This window comes from Lepidothrix coronata, unplaced genomic scaffold, assembly GCF_001604755.1.
Source record: "Lepidothrix coronata isolate B3197 unplaced genomic scaffold, Lepidothrix_coronata-1.0 Scaffold1, whole genome shotgun sequence".
Classification (NCBI taxonomy): Eukaryota; Metazoa; Chordata; class Aves; order Passeriformes; family Pipridae; genus Lepidothrix; species Lepidothrix coronata.
The window spans coordinates 14555033-14569077 of record NW_016690181.1 but is presented as its reverse complement, the minus strand read 5'-3'; the positions used below and the strand labels follow the sequence as shown (position 1 = coordinate 14569077).

General features: G+C 36.6%; 1 protein-coding gene across 2 annotated transcripts in view; it reads left to right on the top strand.

The window, feature by feature from the left end:
* Positions 1-14045, top strand: part of NUCB2 (nucleobindin 2) — a 29139-nt gene that overhangs the window by 1938 nt on the left and 13156 nt on the right. Inside the window, exons 2-4 of one of the 2 annotated variants that reach the window (XM_017812336.1) lie at positions 9640-9783; positions 10410-10529; positions 11782-11908. In XM_017812336.1, coding sequence (XP_017667825.1) covers positions 9640-9783; positions 10410-10529; positions 11782-11908 — 391 coding nt within the window. The remainder of the gene's footprint in view (positions 1-9639; positions 9784-10409; positions 10530-11781; positions 11909-14045) is intronic. The other variant, XM_017812345.1, reaches the window with a different exon arrangement.

Here is a 14045-nt window from a genome sequence, read left to right as displayed (position 1 = left end):
CATTCACTTCTAGCCAAGATAGTTAACACAAATAAAAAACCCCAGGGAAACCAAATTATAAATTAATATTGCCCATTGGGTCTGCTTAGAACTTACATTAGTACTTGGATAAAAAGGCACGCGGTGTAAATTTGTTTGATGCTGTAATACTGCTTGAGCTACATTTATTTGGAATCTGAAATTGTATTCAGAAAACCCCATCGGGCAAATAAAACCAAGCAATAAGAACAAAAAGAATTATTCTTCTAATAAGACTAAAGCCAAGTTTTCATACCTTGGCTGCACAGTACTGGCAGTGCTGCTGACGTAAACTTTCTGTTCGTATAAGCCAAGTTAAAGGCTTTCTGTCAAAGGCTGCACCCCCCTAATGACACATATGTAAATGAAATGCTAGCCATGAAAGGGGAGAGCAGTAGTCCTCTGAGAAAATAAAAAATGTAAAATACATTGACTCAAATGTTAGAGATGTGGAAATATTGATGCACAGTTCTAGTGCTGCGCTGACTAAACAAATGCACTTTACATAAGAAAGATAAAATCGTTTACTGTTAAGTTAAAAGCCTCTATCAGAGCTGCCGTGATTTGAACTCTTGTGCACAGAGGTGTTTTATCTAGTGAGGTATTGTGCTCTTGGCTGTTTGATTGCTCAGTAAGCAGAAGAGATTTCTCTGAAGTTCCTGTTAGATACATAGTAGACACAAGCCCTTTGGATAGGGGTGTGCTTTTATGTAGCTAAAATCATGACCAGGTGCTAACGCCAGACCGAATGAAATCAGAGGCAAAATTCATGTTCATTTCAACAGTTTTTGCTCTTACGTACTCTACATGATCTGACAGTTGGAAGAATGAAAGAAACTGCATTTCATTAGAACGTTTCATTTTAATCATATTAAGTTGTAAATATTATTCTTCACCATAGGTAATTCATAAAATATATACACCCTTTTCATGATTGCATTTCTCCTGCTTTATATTCTTTATAAAACAAGAGTGGGACATTTATGTGCATCTGGATTCCTAAGCAAGCGAAAATCAATGGGAATTAGCAAATTGCAGACATAAATCTCATTAGGCAGCTATCATTAAGTGCCTAAATATTTTTAAAATCTGGCTCCATATTAGATCAAGATTTATTCTGGATAGTTATTCTGTATTTTTTTTCGGAAGGGGAAAACAGTACCTTGAACTCCTGGGGCATTCAAGGTTTACTTAAGCATCATCATTTGTTGTTGACTAGAGCAAAATGCATATTGTTAGAATAATTGAAATACTTTTTGATTGGAGACAGAGTTTGAGCCAATACATTGGTTGCATGTAGTAGCATATTTGAGGTTGCTTTTACGTCAGCACTGACAAAATTGCCATTTGCATTTATGAAAAAGGAATTTCTGATGTTCCAGGTGTGCCGCTGTATTATGTTCTGTGTGGGAACTGAAACTATAGTGCAGGAAGCTGTATTTCTACCAGTAATTTATATTTTTTTATTTGCTTTTGAAGTCGATAAGATTTTTATCAAGTATGTATTGAATTCAGTACAAGTTTCTGCTTGACTAATGGCTTCATAAATCTTTTTCTGAGCCAACTTTATTGGAAAGAATTGATAAAATCAAGCAAGTTGCTTTGAGAAACAAGAACTAATATTTCATCATTCTTCAGTTAGTAAGGCAGCTTTGTAGACGCTGATGTTTTGGTTTTTTTGAAGCAAGGATAGGGAAGTTCCTTGGAGGCAGGTGCTATTATAAATGTGTATGTGTATTTGTGTGCGTGCACACAGGTTTTTAAAGAATAAACAGTTAACACTGCAACAAGAAGAAAAATAGTTTTCAGACTTTACTTACCACAGAGCTAAGCACATGTAGCAGCAGATGTACATTTTGGTTCTATGCCACTTTGGTTTTGGACATACAGTTGTATTGTTTCATGATATTATCTTACATTGTTATGTTGTTTCAACATAAAATTGCTTCTTTCTCATTCCAGCAGTCATAGTTTGTATTGCTATATAGTATCCCCCAGCATTTGGGTGACTCATTTAATAAAGCAGCTGAAGTGCATTTTTTAAAGGGAGGTTCTGTCAGCAAACGTTGTACTGGGCATGGTCAAGGCATGCTCTCTTTTCTGGGAAGCTGAAAAAAGAAGCTGTATCATCAGCCAGCTTTTAGCTGTAAAGAGAATGAAGCAACTGAAGTGCAGTGAAAAAATACAACAATTCCAGTTCAAAAGAAAAGAATTTAAGCAAAGTAAACAGGATGAGAAAAAAGGATTTTGCTGCCTTTATGTACTTAAATGGTACTGTTTTATATAAAACTATTTACATGCAAGATCAAAATGCTTCTTTGAAAAAGTAAGGAATGTCTCCTGGTGCAGAGAACTGAGTGGGATGTGCTCAAACAAAAGATTAGGACAGCATGTCCAGTGTGAAACCTGTTGGATATTGGCTAGAAAAAAAAAAAGCAACATCTGAATCATAGTGTTAGTAGACAACTTTGACAGAAGAGAAAATAATACTTGAAGGATAATGAAATACTCTAATTATATAGCAATAATAGCTAGCTTGTAATAGTTAATAGCTTGCATATTAACTTATTAAAGGATGAGTTTTCATTTGGGAAGGGAGGTATGCAGGTGTTTCTGTATTTTGAGTGTTAACTTGTAAAGGGAAAACTACTGCAGCCTGTAGCCATTTCCCTTTTCATGTCATTTGCTGCTCATGTCTTCAGTGAGCAACCTGGATCTATGGACTGATGACCCGGTGAAGAGACACCTTCACCACAGCCAGAGGTTTAGCTTAACATTGTGAGCAGAAACAGGTTTTTCCACTTGCTTCTCAAAATTATTGCCACATTTCATCTGTGCTAGTGCCAGATTAACTCATTAGACAAACAGTGTGAAGAAAATGCATTAACTATTGATTCATTGACTTTGTCCTTTCTTAAGGTATGATAGCTTACAGTGTGTGTGTGGCAACTCCTTCTCCTGAAAAAACTGGGAGGAACTAACACTGATGTTTCCAAACAGAAAATATGGCAGAAGAATAATCTGTTTCTGCCTAATTTCAAACATTTAATGTAAAATCGGTTTATATATTTGCAAATAATTTTTAAAGAAAAGGAAAAGCCCATGTATCAATAACCATTCCCTGTTTAAACTGTGATATATGGGCAGGTATATCATTCAGAGAGGTGAAAACAGATTCAAGGTGCTACATTGCTGGCTCAGCCTGCTGAAGGAGTACATTACATAGCTCAGATCTCATTCTAGTACTGAGGTTAGAATATTCTTAGAAAGATGAAAATCAGTAGATCTATTTTATCTGTTTCTTGTTTGGGCTTTATTTTTTTTTAGTCTGCACTGCCTATGAAGATTGTTCATTTCTCTGAATTACAGCATAAAAATAGGAAGTCACAGTACATGACCACAGAGAACATTGCTGTCATCCTGCACGTCTGCACTGTGTCTCACACAGGTTTAATTACTTCCATATCAGATATAGCAGGCATATGTAATATTTTTTTAATAGGTAGGCTTATTTGTGCATTATGTCAGTATGGATTTATGTTTTCATTGCCCACCATGGTACACATGGCTTTGGCAAGTGCAAGTGTGCAATATGACATTTACAATGTTGCACTATTCTTGCTTCATAATCACTCACCTTACTGAGCTTCTACATATGCACCCTGGTATCACTATATGGTTTTGCATATCTCAATTTTAGAAAATTTGACATGGAGTGTTACTTCTTTGCAAAGCACAAATATGTTTTTGGAAGGTGATGGAGATGTCAGTACCAAAATTATGTTATTTTCTGGGCAATAGGTGTTAATGAAAAGTAAATTTTGGGGTTTGTACTAGTAACGCCTGGCAGCCATATAAAAGAGGTGTGCTAATGCTATGTTTAGCAGCTTGTGTTAATGTTGCTAGAACAAACTTTAGAAGCAGCATTTTGTAGTTACCTTTCAAAGCCTGCAGCTCTTTTTAATTCAAATGTTCGATCTTATTCCACTGAAGTTGATAGGAATTTGTGATTAACTTTAGTAGGATCAAGATCAAGATTGCTGGCAGACAGCCTGCTGCTTTCCTTTTTCAATTGTATTTTTCTGTTCATGCAAGTACATTGGTGTCTCTGTTTTCTGCTGACTGTCTCATTCTTTTGGCTCTCGGTCTGTTTTTTAAAATACTCTATAGTCGGAGAAGTTTTTATTTTTGCTTTTCTCTGAAAGCTTATGATATTGCCCTTGTTTATAAACTACAGTATTTGTCAGTTCTAGAGCACTACTTTTATGATTAGTTCTCTTTATGTATTACAAATAGAAATGTTGGTTTGTCCCTATTGGAAAGATGAGATTGATTTCTGATACCAGCAGATTACAGTTGTGCTACCTTTTCATCCAGGTGGGCTACCTGTCTGACTAAAATCACTTACTTTCTAGATGACAGTTGTAACATTAACTCTCTCCATCTGTCTTTAGGAAAGTAACTAGTTAGCTGGGCAGATCCATAACTGCTTATATTTCTATTAAACTGTGCAGGAATAGGAAGAATAGTAATAACATTCCCCATGGCAGGGCAGGAGCGTGTCTGCTGTGCTTTATGTACCACTTATGGCAATGAGCAAATTGACAACTGCTTCTCTTCTGCAGCACCAGCATTGACTTGGTGTCTCTAGTACAGAGGAAACCACATTCCTGGGTCAGACACATGGATGCACTCAAAATACCTGGGAAGGGATGGGCATCACGGAATGGGTTTCTCAGAAGTCCAGAACTCTTGAAGGTAGCTGGTAGCAGGCTGAGAGTGGAATGAACTCTTAATAGTAAAGTGCTTAGTGGAACAAAAACTGGAACCCCAATTTTCCTCTCATCCTGCCTTTCCTCACTCTTCCCTGTAGCTGCTGAATTTGAGTATCATGCTGGGTTTTTTTTCTGGCAGCTGATTAATGTTAGAATTTGCAATGGGCCTGGTTTCTGTCTTCTAATACAGGTCAGAGTAGAATGTGCTCAGTGACTCAGTTGTGACTGTCACACTCTAAAAGTTGATGCAAATCTTAGTCACCTGCTTTTAAGGCAATTTTGATGACTATAGTCTTGGACTAATAGGTACCTAAATACAATAATTCTGTATTCACTAGATAATTATTTTTTATTCTAATAAATGTATTTCCAATTTACTTGTTACATGACAGTTGGGTTCCTCAAAATACTGTGGGAAATCCTGTGTTAGGCATAGTAGTTTGCAAAGTCAGCTGCAATGAGAGAGATATTTTTTACTTATCCATTTTGGACTCTTCTGCTTTTAATTCTTCCTGGTATGTGTGAAAATTTTAGCCCGTTTTATCAAAAAAGCTGCAGTAAAAACACCCTATGCAAAACCTGAGACGAAACTGCCTGATGTAATCTTTCCTGAGCAGCCTATTACATCAAATAGATATGAAGAACATATTGTGATATCATCCAGTATTTCCCATTATGTACGACAGCATGTAATTACAAAGGTTGGTATTTGCAAGGAAACCCAAATTGCCCATGAGCATATATTTCACAGAGTCAGCAGACCCAATGGCACGTTGATTAGGGCTTTTGATAGATAAGTTCTGTTGATTCTACTGCAGAGGTAGTTAAGGATGATATAGCTCCAGTTGCCCATCCTAAATTTGGTGGTGATCAGTGCTCCCTCATATGAGGTTTGGCAGACCAACACAGTTACTTTTATCTCAGTTGTTTCACTGAGCGCGGACATTTTATATATCAGGTTTCCTGAGTTGTAAGGGAAAAAGTCTTAAAAATTTAAGTGTGTCCCCCTGCAGCCTAAACCAGGAGTCTGTGTCTCCACAGCTGTTCATGTTACTAGAAATTGTGGGTCAGGAGCTTTAAAGAGGTTAGTTATGTCTTTAAAATGGATCAAAGGCTGGGTGTCATTGTTGAGAGTGTTGGCTTTAGTACTTGCCTTAGGCAAAGAATGAGTCAACACCAGAACAATGGTGAGCACCTGAGTTTCTGGCTTCTCTTCATCTCACTACATCTCACCTGTTGGTCTTACCTGAAATGAGCATGCTCATTTTATAGCCACATAATGATTTTCTAAAACACTGTTTACACAGCTTACATAACTAGAGTGGTCTATAATAATATTAAATTACTTTTATTACTATAATTTTGTATATATGAAAATAGTTTGGTTGGAAAAATATCCATCTATTGGGGTCCAAATTTTTAGCATTATCAGAAGGCTATTATTTTTTAAAAAGGAATACTTCAAATATACATAATCTTTTAAAAATGGTTCTAAAAATGCTGAGTATATATTTATTATACTCACATACTTTATAAATATTTTGAGTTTTATTAGTTTTGTTTCATATGCATTGCCTATACTTCATACATGCTTATGGCCTTTAACTTACAATTTACTAGACTGCCCCATTCATAGTCTTCAAGAATTTCAGCAAGGTGGATTTTTTCCTGCACCTCTTTTTGGCTGTGGTGCTCTGTGTCTACTGAATTTATTACCTAGGCTGCTCATCCAGAATCTTTCAAAGTGGATTTTGAGGTTCAGTTATCTCCTGTTGATTTTCTAAATATACAGAGCTGACAGATACTGAATTGTTTGCCTCACTTTTACTTTTTTTTCCTGTTTTCTTTCCTCTGAAAGGTGCAATGGCTTCCTCACAACTGCGTCTCAGTCTGCTTTGAAAGGGAACCATCACCTTGCAAATATTCTTAGTCCTACCTATAGAGTTTATAAACTTTTTTTAAGAAACAGTGCTCCAATAAAATCTGTAGCGTAGCCTAGGCCACCCAAGGTTCTATTTCAAAGCAGGCATTAAAGGACCAGCAAAGATTCAGGGAAGAGTAACAAGCATGATCAAAGGTACAGAAAAGCTTTCGTAAAAGCTTTAGGCTGATGTCTGATTGCTCTTGGAGAGCTATTATATGGAAATGGTAATTAAGAATAAATTGTTTACATCTTTTCCAATACAAAAACTAAGGGGGTAATTGAATGAGATAAATGGATGACAGGTTCAGAGAGGAGATGGTTTACACAACATGTGTTATCTGTGCAACTACATGCCATACTTATTATGTTATAGGTAGTCTGTTACAGAAACACTGTTATCTATTTCTATCCAACCTGCTGCTCAAGTTAAGCCATTTCCACTTCAATTCATTGTATTAAAGCCCATGTGGTGATCTAGCTGTGTTTGTATGTTGACAGATACTTCAACATGCCTTGGCAAGGATAAAATAACAAGCATCAGTGTTCAGAGAATGCAATGTCTGGTGTCAGAGTCAATCTACTTTTGGAAAAAAGAGGTCAAAATCAATTGATCTTGTCCATGCAAGACAGAAGAAATTAAGTGACAGTAGGCTGATGATTGTCTGCCAGCTGAAAGAACTGAGGGCCTGCATAAGATATATTAACTCACTATTGTTATCCATACATAAAATGAGCTGTGCTACTAATGGATACAGACTCAACTGATGGCTCTAGTTTGGGACTTTCCAACAGCATTGTTGATCTGCCCTTGTAGCCTGGCCTGGCCTGAGACTTCTGGACAAGTCTGTTAACTTGGCAATTTGATTTACAAAAGTTATCCAGTTGGTACTCAGAAATACTCAGTCTTGGCATCTACATCAAGAGTAGGTGACTTGAAAACCTAGTATTTGTTAGTTGATATTATCATTTCCTGGGAATAAATCCTGTTGAAATTAACAAACCTAGGCCCAGCATTTATACAATGCTCTGTAATTAAAACCATCCAAAGTACTGGAACTTTGGCATCTTTAAAAGCAATAGTGAGTAAATAAGTCCTTCACTCATCAGCTCTGTAAGTCCCTGCAAGCCAACAGCTTGTGTAGAAGTATAGAAATTACCTTACCAGTTCCAGCAAATCAGTCTGGGTCTGGATTTTTTTGTGTTTGTGTGCTTGTTGTAAAGTCATAACCTAGGCAAAGCTAATCAGACTTGTTGTGGATCTGACAGTAGTGCTGATGCTGAATCTCATGTGCTCAATATGGCAGCAACAATAGCTCCTGCTGTCCCATCTGGGAATGAGCAGATGTTAGTCATTTTTTAAATGAAAGTAACAGGTATTTGCGGAGCATAATCCATTTAGGCTCCTTCTGCTGAAGATGCGATTAAGAAAAAACAGTTTCAGGGAACTGTTGTAATTCTTGAACCTTTGACATATAAAACAATAGATGGATAAGTGAATATATTTTTATCTCCAGCTATTTCCTCATCCCTAACAAAAGAAAGAGTATCTCTGCACATCTTGTATGCCTCTTCTATTTTTTTTTTGTTATAAGAGTGCTTTCATTTTCCTAGCAGTTGCATAAGGGTGAATAAAGGGTGTCAGCAATGCTTAATATTGAATACATAACATTATGTGTATTTGTTGCTGTAGTAAATCCAAGCAAAAGCAATGTTTCACTGTCAAGTACCAGATCATGTAGTCAGGGAAACTGGCACTGACACTGTAATTACAGTTTGTCCCTCTCCCCCCTCCTCCTAAAAAGAGGTTTGTTGCTGGTGGACATAAGTACTTTTGACAGAACTACTTGCATGACCAGCTAAAGCCCTTGTACAGAAATTCGCCTTGTAGCAGTTATACTTTTGATTTGACTGCACATTTCTTGAATGTTATGTCCTTTTCTTTGGCATATCTAAGCTAATTTTAGACAGTCTTTGACTGGCAAGTTTCATGTTCCAGGAGGTGAATTATGTTACTAATGTAGCACTGGAGTTTGCTCAAACTTTTTATATATTATCCAGAGACCGTGGAGTGTCACAGGCTGAACTGGCCAGATCGTCTCAAGAGCCTGACTTTGCTGTCAGATGCTGGATCACCATCATTACTTCTTTTACCTGGATTTTTATATTCACACCATTTAAGTATTCCGTCTTATCAGTTTCTGGCTGAATTGAGCTATTTTCAACCAGATTTGATGGAGGGAAAGAAGACAGAGGTCAAGAACTCAGAGTGCTCAATGTTCATCAAACTATGTGTGAATTAGATCCATATAAGACAACAAAGTCTAGAAGAGACTGGCTGAATAAAGCCCCAGCCTCAGCAATACTCTTTTCACTAATGTCTGTCAACCTGAAATACGAATATAACATGGATTGTAAAATACTATTCCTGCAAATAAATTTTGGAAGGAATCTTGACTCCAAATTAGGCAAACTACTCCATTACTGAAACATAAAAACCACTGGCATTATTACACTAAGATCTGATTCCGTGTCGATGATTCTCTTTAGGAGTTTGTCAATAAATTCAGCAAAGACATGATCAGAGTAGGAATGTCAATATTAGTTATGTGAGACTTGGACATCCTAAACAGGTGTTCCCACCTGTTATTGATAATACCTCCACATGCTACAAATCTCTTAGCATTTACAGTACAACTTAGGTTTGGCACACAACTCTAATCTGAGGAAGTATGTTTGCATAATAATGGCCTTTAAAAATTAAAGCTGTATTTAATTCTTTGGGTTTTAGTGTTCCTTGAAGAGCAGAACATCATGTGGAAAGGGGGTTATTACAGGTATCTGTGTAGGAATGTCAACCAATTCTAATCAGTACAGTATGATAACATCATTTATATTAATTTTTGTGACTTGGTCTCATTTCAGATGAAGTGGCTATCTGTCCTGCCCCAGCAGTGTCTTTTGCTGATGACATGTCTCGTAATGGCCTTGGAAGCTGTACCTATAGACATAGATAAGACAAAAGTCAAAGGAGAAGGCCATGTAGAAGGAGAGAAGGTAGAAAATCCAGTAAGTGTAAAGAAATTTATCTGCCAAGAGTTTTTCCTAATTGCCAGTAATCTGGGGGTAGGAAACTCCCTTTCTGGAATTTACATGTTCTTTACTGGAGTTACTTCCAGGAAGGAAACTAATGTTAGCCAGGATTGTCACAGGGTCTGCCATCTACAGCGGGGAGGTTCTGCTTAAATTTGTTTTTCCCTTTTTTTTCAATGAGCTGCTAAAGGTGAGGTGGCAGGTGGAAGGGATTCCCCAGTTTACAGTAGGAAGAACTTACTGTTCCACAGAGACTTATTTCAAAGGACTGGGTGGTGGCCTAGGAAATTCTGCTCGCTGATTCCAATTCCGTGTTTCAAACAGAACAGTAATGAATGAATTGCACTGATTTAAAAAAGCTACACTATATTAACAAGACAGATGTTTGTGTGGTGGGTTCCTAAACAATTTTCTCCTCTTGTCAGTTGCTGAAACAAATGAATCATAAGTTGCTATAGGGCAGTGATGCAAATAGGAAAAAACAAAGAGATGTAAAACAGCATAATGCCTGTGTTGCTGAGATTAGTGTGTCAGTTCAATAATTGTATTAAAACAGGGCTAAATGTTTGGCAGTATATTCTTTTTTCAATTTCACTTTTTGGGTTTTTTTGAAGGATACAGGACTTTATTATGATGAATATCTCAGGCAAGTGATAGATGTCTTGGAAACTGATAAACATTTCAGGGAGAAACTCCAGACTGCTGACATAGAGGAAATAAAGGTAGGTTCAAAAAAAATAGTTAAATCAAGGTTAAGTAAATCCATCATCTTGAGCCATGTATGTTGTATTCTTTCTTCCTTTTTTTTCCATACTCCTCTCAATTTTTGTGAGCTTAAATGTAATTTTTATTTAATTAAGTATTTTACTAGATCTTTGTCTGTAGTCAAGGGACAGCAGAACTTCTGTTCGTTAAAGAATATTCCATAGCATAAGAAACCCTAGCAACAATATACACTGGAATGCATAGTTTCTACCTGCTGCCTATATCCTAAAAAGCTAGTTTCAGACTTTATGCAGATAGGTGAACCTTCATGTACATCAAAACTGCTGCAGTTGTAGCTTTCATGTGTAGTTGCTTGCTGAGTAATTTGGAACGCTGTTTTGAACACAGAGGTATATTTGCTTTCTGAGACTAAGATAGTAATTCACAAATGTATATGATGACGTGGAAAAGAATTACAAGACAGATTTTAACATCTGGGGATACTGAGGAGTTGTGCTAGAAGTAAAGTCAGTGTATATAGGAATAAACCAGACCTCTGGATTTCTCTGCTGCTGTCCTATCTTTTGTGCCAATCCACATACCACTCTGTCCAAAACCTCACCTCGCTGTTGTCTTTTACTCTTTGGTTCCTGGCTCTAGGTGGTGGCTGTTCTGCATTCCTCCTTTATAAGCTAGAAATTCTGCAAGGGATGAGTAGGAAACAGTCTAAAGTGACAGACTTAAAGAGGACATCCTGCCTTTTGTGTTTCCTTTAATCCCTCGTGTTGGCATTGGCAGCTTTCAGCTTCTTTTGTGCTCCATCTAGTGTAACCCTTGAATATTGCTGTTCATGTCAAGGTTCTTGAATACACATTGGTGGCTGTTGCCGTGCTTGTACTTTGCCTGAAGTCTTACAGCCCTCATCGAGGGGATGAAGAACACAGCACTTTGTGTGTTTCTCACAATTCTTGTGAACTAAGTTGAGAACATTTGATCAAGAAACTTGTCACAAACATTATTAGGCATTGCTCCTTCAAGGTTATGGTTTTGCTCTTTGGAGGAGCAAGATAGAAATTCTCTTTTCAGAAAGCTTATAGGATTCCTTTCTGTTTCTGTAACCATAGGCATAAAAATTTTAAATCTGCTCTTTGGAAAAATACTGAGATTCTTACAGTGAGTGCTACAGTATTGCTACAGTCTTGCAGCTCATGTCTAAGCCTAAAAACTACTTTCTTCCAGTTTTTATACATAACTTTTGTTTTTCAACAGAGCGGAAAGCTAAGCAGAGAGCTTGATTTAGTAAGCCACCATGTGAGAACACGGCTGGATGAACTAAAAAGACAAGAGGTGGCAAGATTAAGAATGTTAATTAAAGCTAAAATGGATTCTGTTCAAGGTAAGAATACAAAATTTACCGAGGTGAGCTGTGGGACAATTGTGTTGGAGAAATGCCAAAGTCCATTAGTTGTGCTTTGTTTGTTGTCAACAATAATAACTAAGCTGAAAGTGAGTGTCCTTTCTGAGCTGGCCTAGGGCCAGTAAAGACCTGTCTTTATAGGAAACTGGGGATAAGAGAAGAGCCATCTGTGATTTTTCACTGACAGAAACAAGTTCAGTTATTTATAAATAAATACATTAGATACTTATAAATAAATTTGTTAGATGCTTCTAATTGTTTTTCAACTTCTTTTCTATTTTGTAATTCACAATTAGTCACTGAGAGCAGTAACATAGTAGGACTATGTTTAAGAACACATGACACAGCGTTTCATGACTTTGCAGGGTAGAAAATTTATTGTTGGACAGTCAGTTAACATGAAAGTTTTCCTCTTTGACATCTTTTAGCCCCCTTTCCACTAGTTGGAGTTATTGTACAGATTTAAAGCAAACATTAAATATTTATATTTAGAGGATTGTTTTTCTTATTTTGGAGTCAGTTTTAAGCTCCTGAATAAGGAAAAATGTTTGGAGTGAAAAAATTCTCCATAGCATTTGCTCATTTGCTTAATTTCTAGTGAAATTTTACAAACTCAGGCAGTTTCTTTTAGTGAATAAAGTATACAAGTTTCTAATTATTCTAGTTGCTGCATGTTTGTCTGGGAATAGGTGCTATCCCTTTTTATTTCTTTTTACTGAAGAACTTTTAAAGTATGCATTTAGAACTAATTCTGTAAATTTCTTATTAGTGGTTTCTTTTTAAAGAGATTTAGTTGCTCATAAACAAAGATCCTAATGATGGACTCCATGATCTTGTTTCTGAAATGGTGTTTTCACAAAGAAACTCTTATAAAAAAAGTCTCAATTTGCCTACGCAGATTATTTTATTATTAAAAATCTTTGCAAGTCACGGGGAAGGATCCCATGGAATTGAATCCATAACGTATCAAATTAAAATACTCCAAGCATGAAGATCCGTCTTCCAGGCTAAGCCAAATTCAGAGGTGGGAGATAGACTGAAGAAGTGTGCAAGTGCAAATAAGTGTTTATGGGGATGTTGCTCCTGTTGCATCCTGGTGACATTCACAGTGAGCCAGCTGACAGCACTTAATGGTTGTGTGCATAGTAATTTTGTGTATTTTGAAGTTTGATGGACTGATTACTTCTAGCCCCCTCTACTGTCATAAATCAATAGTAACTAACAGAATGTGCTTTAGAAAAATAATTCCCCCCAGCAGCTCAGATCTGTTACCAAATAAGTGTGGGATCTTAAATTTGGGAACAGATTATTGCAGTTCAGAATATTCAGGTGACTACTAAGATGTGAAAACATTTTGTAAAGTTTATAGTCAGCTTTGCCCATGAGTACTTTGCATCATATACAAGAAGTATGGCCAGATTACCTACAAAGTACAGCTGCATCCACATGCCTAGACAACATCTTAGAATAGGTACAAAGAGCATTCTGTAATAACAGCAGGCAGAACAGTTTGATTTCCTTTTATTTGTTCTGGTAATCTTTGCCCTAGAATACCACTTAATAGCTTAGTCTTCTGTCTGATCTAAAAAAAAGAAAAAAAAAAAAAGCATACAAATTCCCATGTTTTCTTCCCTCTCAGATGGATCAGGTTTATAAAAAGAAATCCCAAACAAATCTGAGATTATATTCTGCATATATTCAGTTCTTCATCCAGATGTGTTTTTAAATATTTTCACCAAGATCCTACTAGACTAATCAGTACAGGACAGAAGAATGCTAGGGGTTGGATCTCAGATAATACAGTAATGTGGCAAGTAAATATTGTCAAATCAAATGAACCTTTTCCCCTAAGTATAAGAAATGGAGGGAAATCGGTTTGGGGGCTGGTTTTTTTGTTGTTTGTTTGTTTTTCTTAAGTCTATTATTACACTTGTAAAAATGTTTCAAAACCAGGCAAAGGCACATATATTTCAACAGAAATCATGATCTCACCAAGGAGGAATGATGGCTGAAATCTGCCCTGGCCAGTGTTTGCTGTTTTGTGATAATACAAACACAGCATTCCATGTAAAACAGACAGTTTTGAAATTGTGGGTTTTTTTTTTTTTTTTTTTTT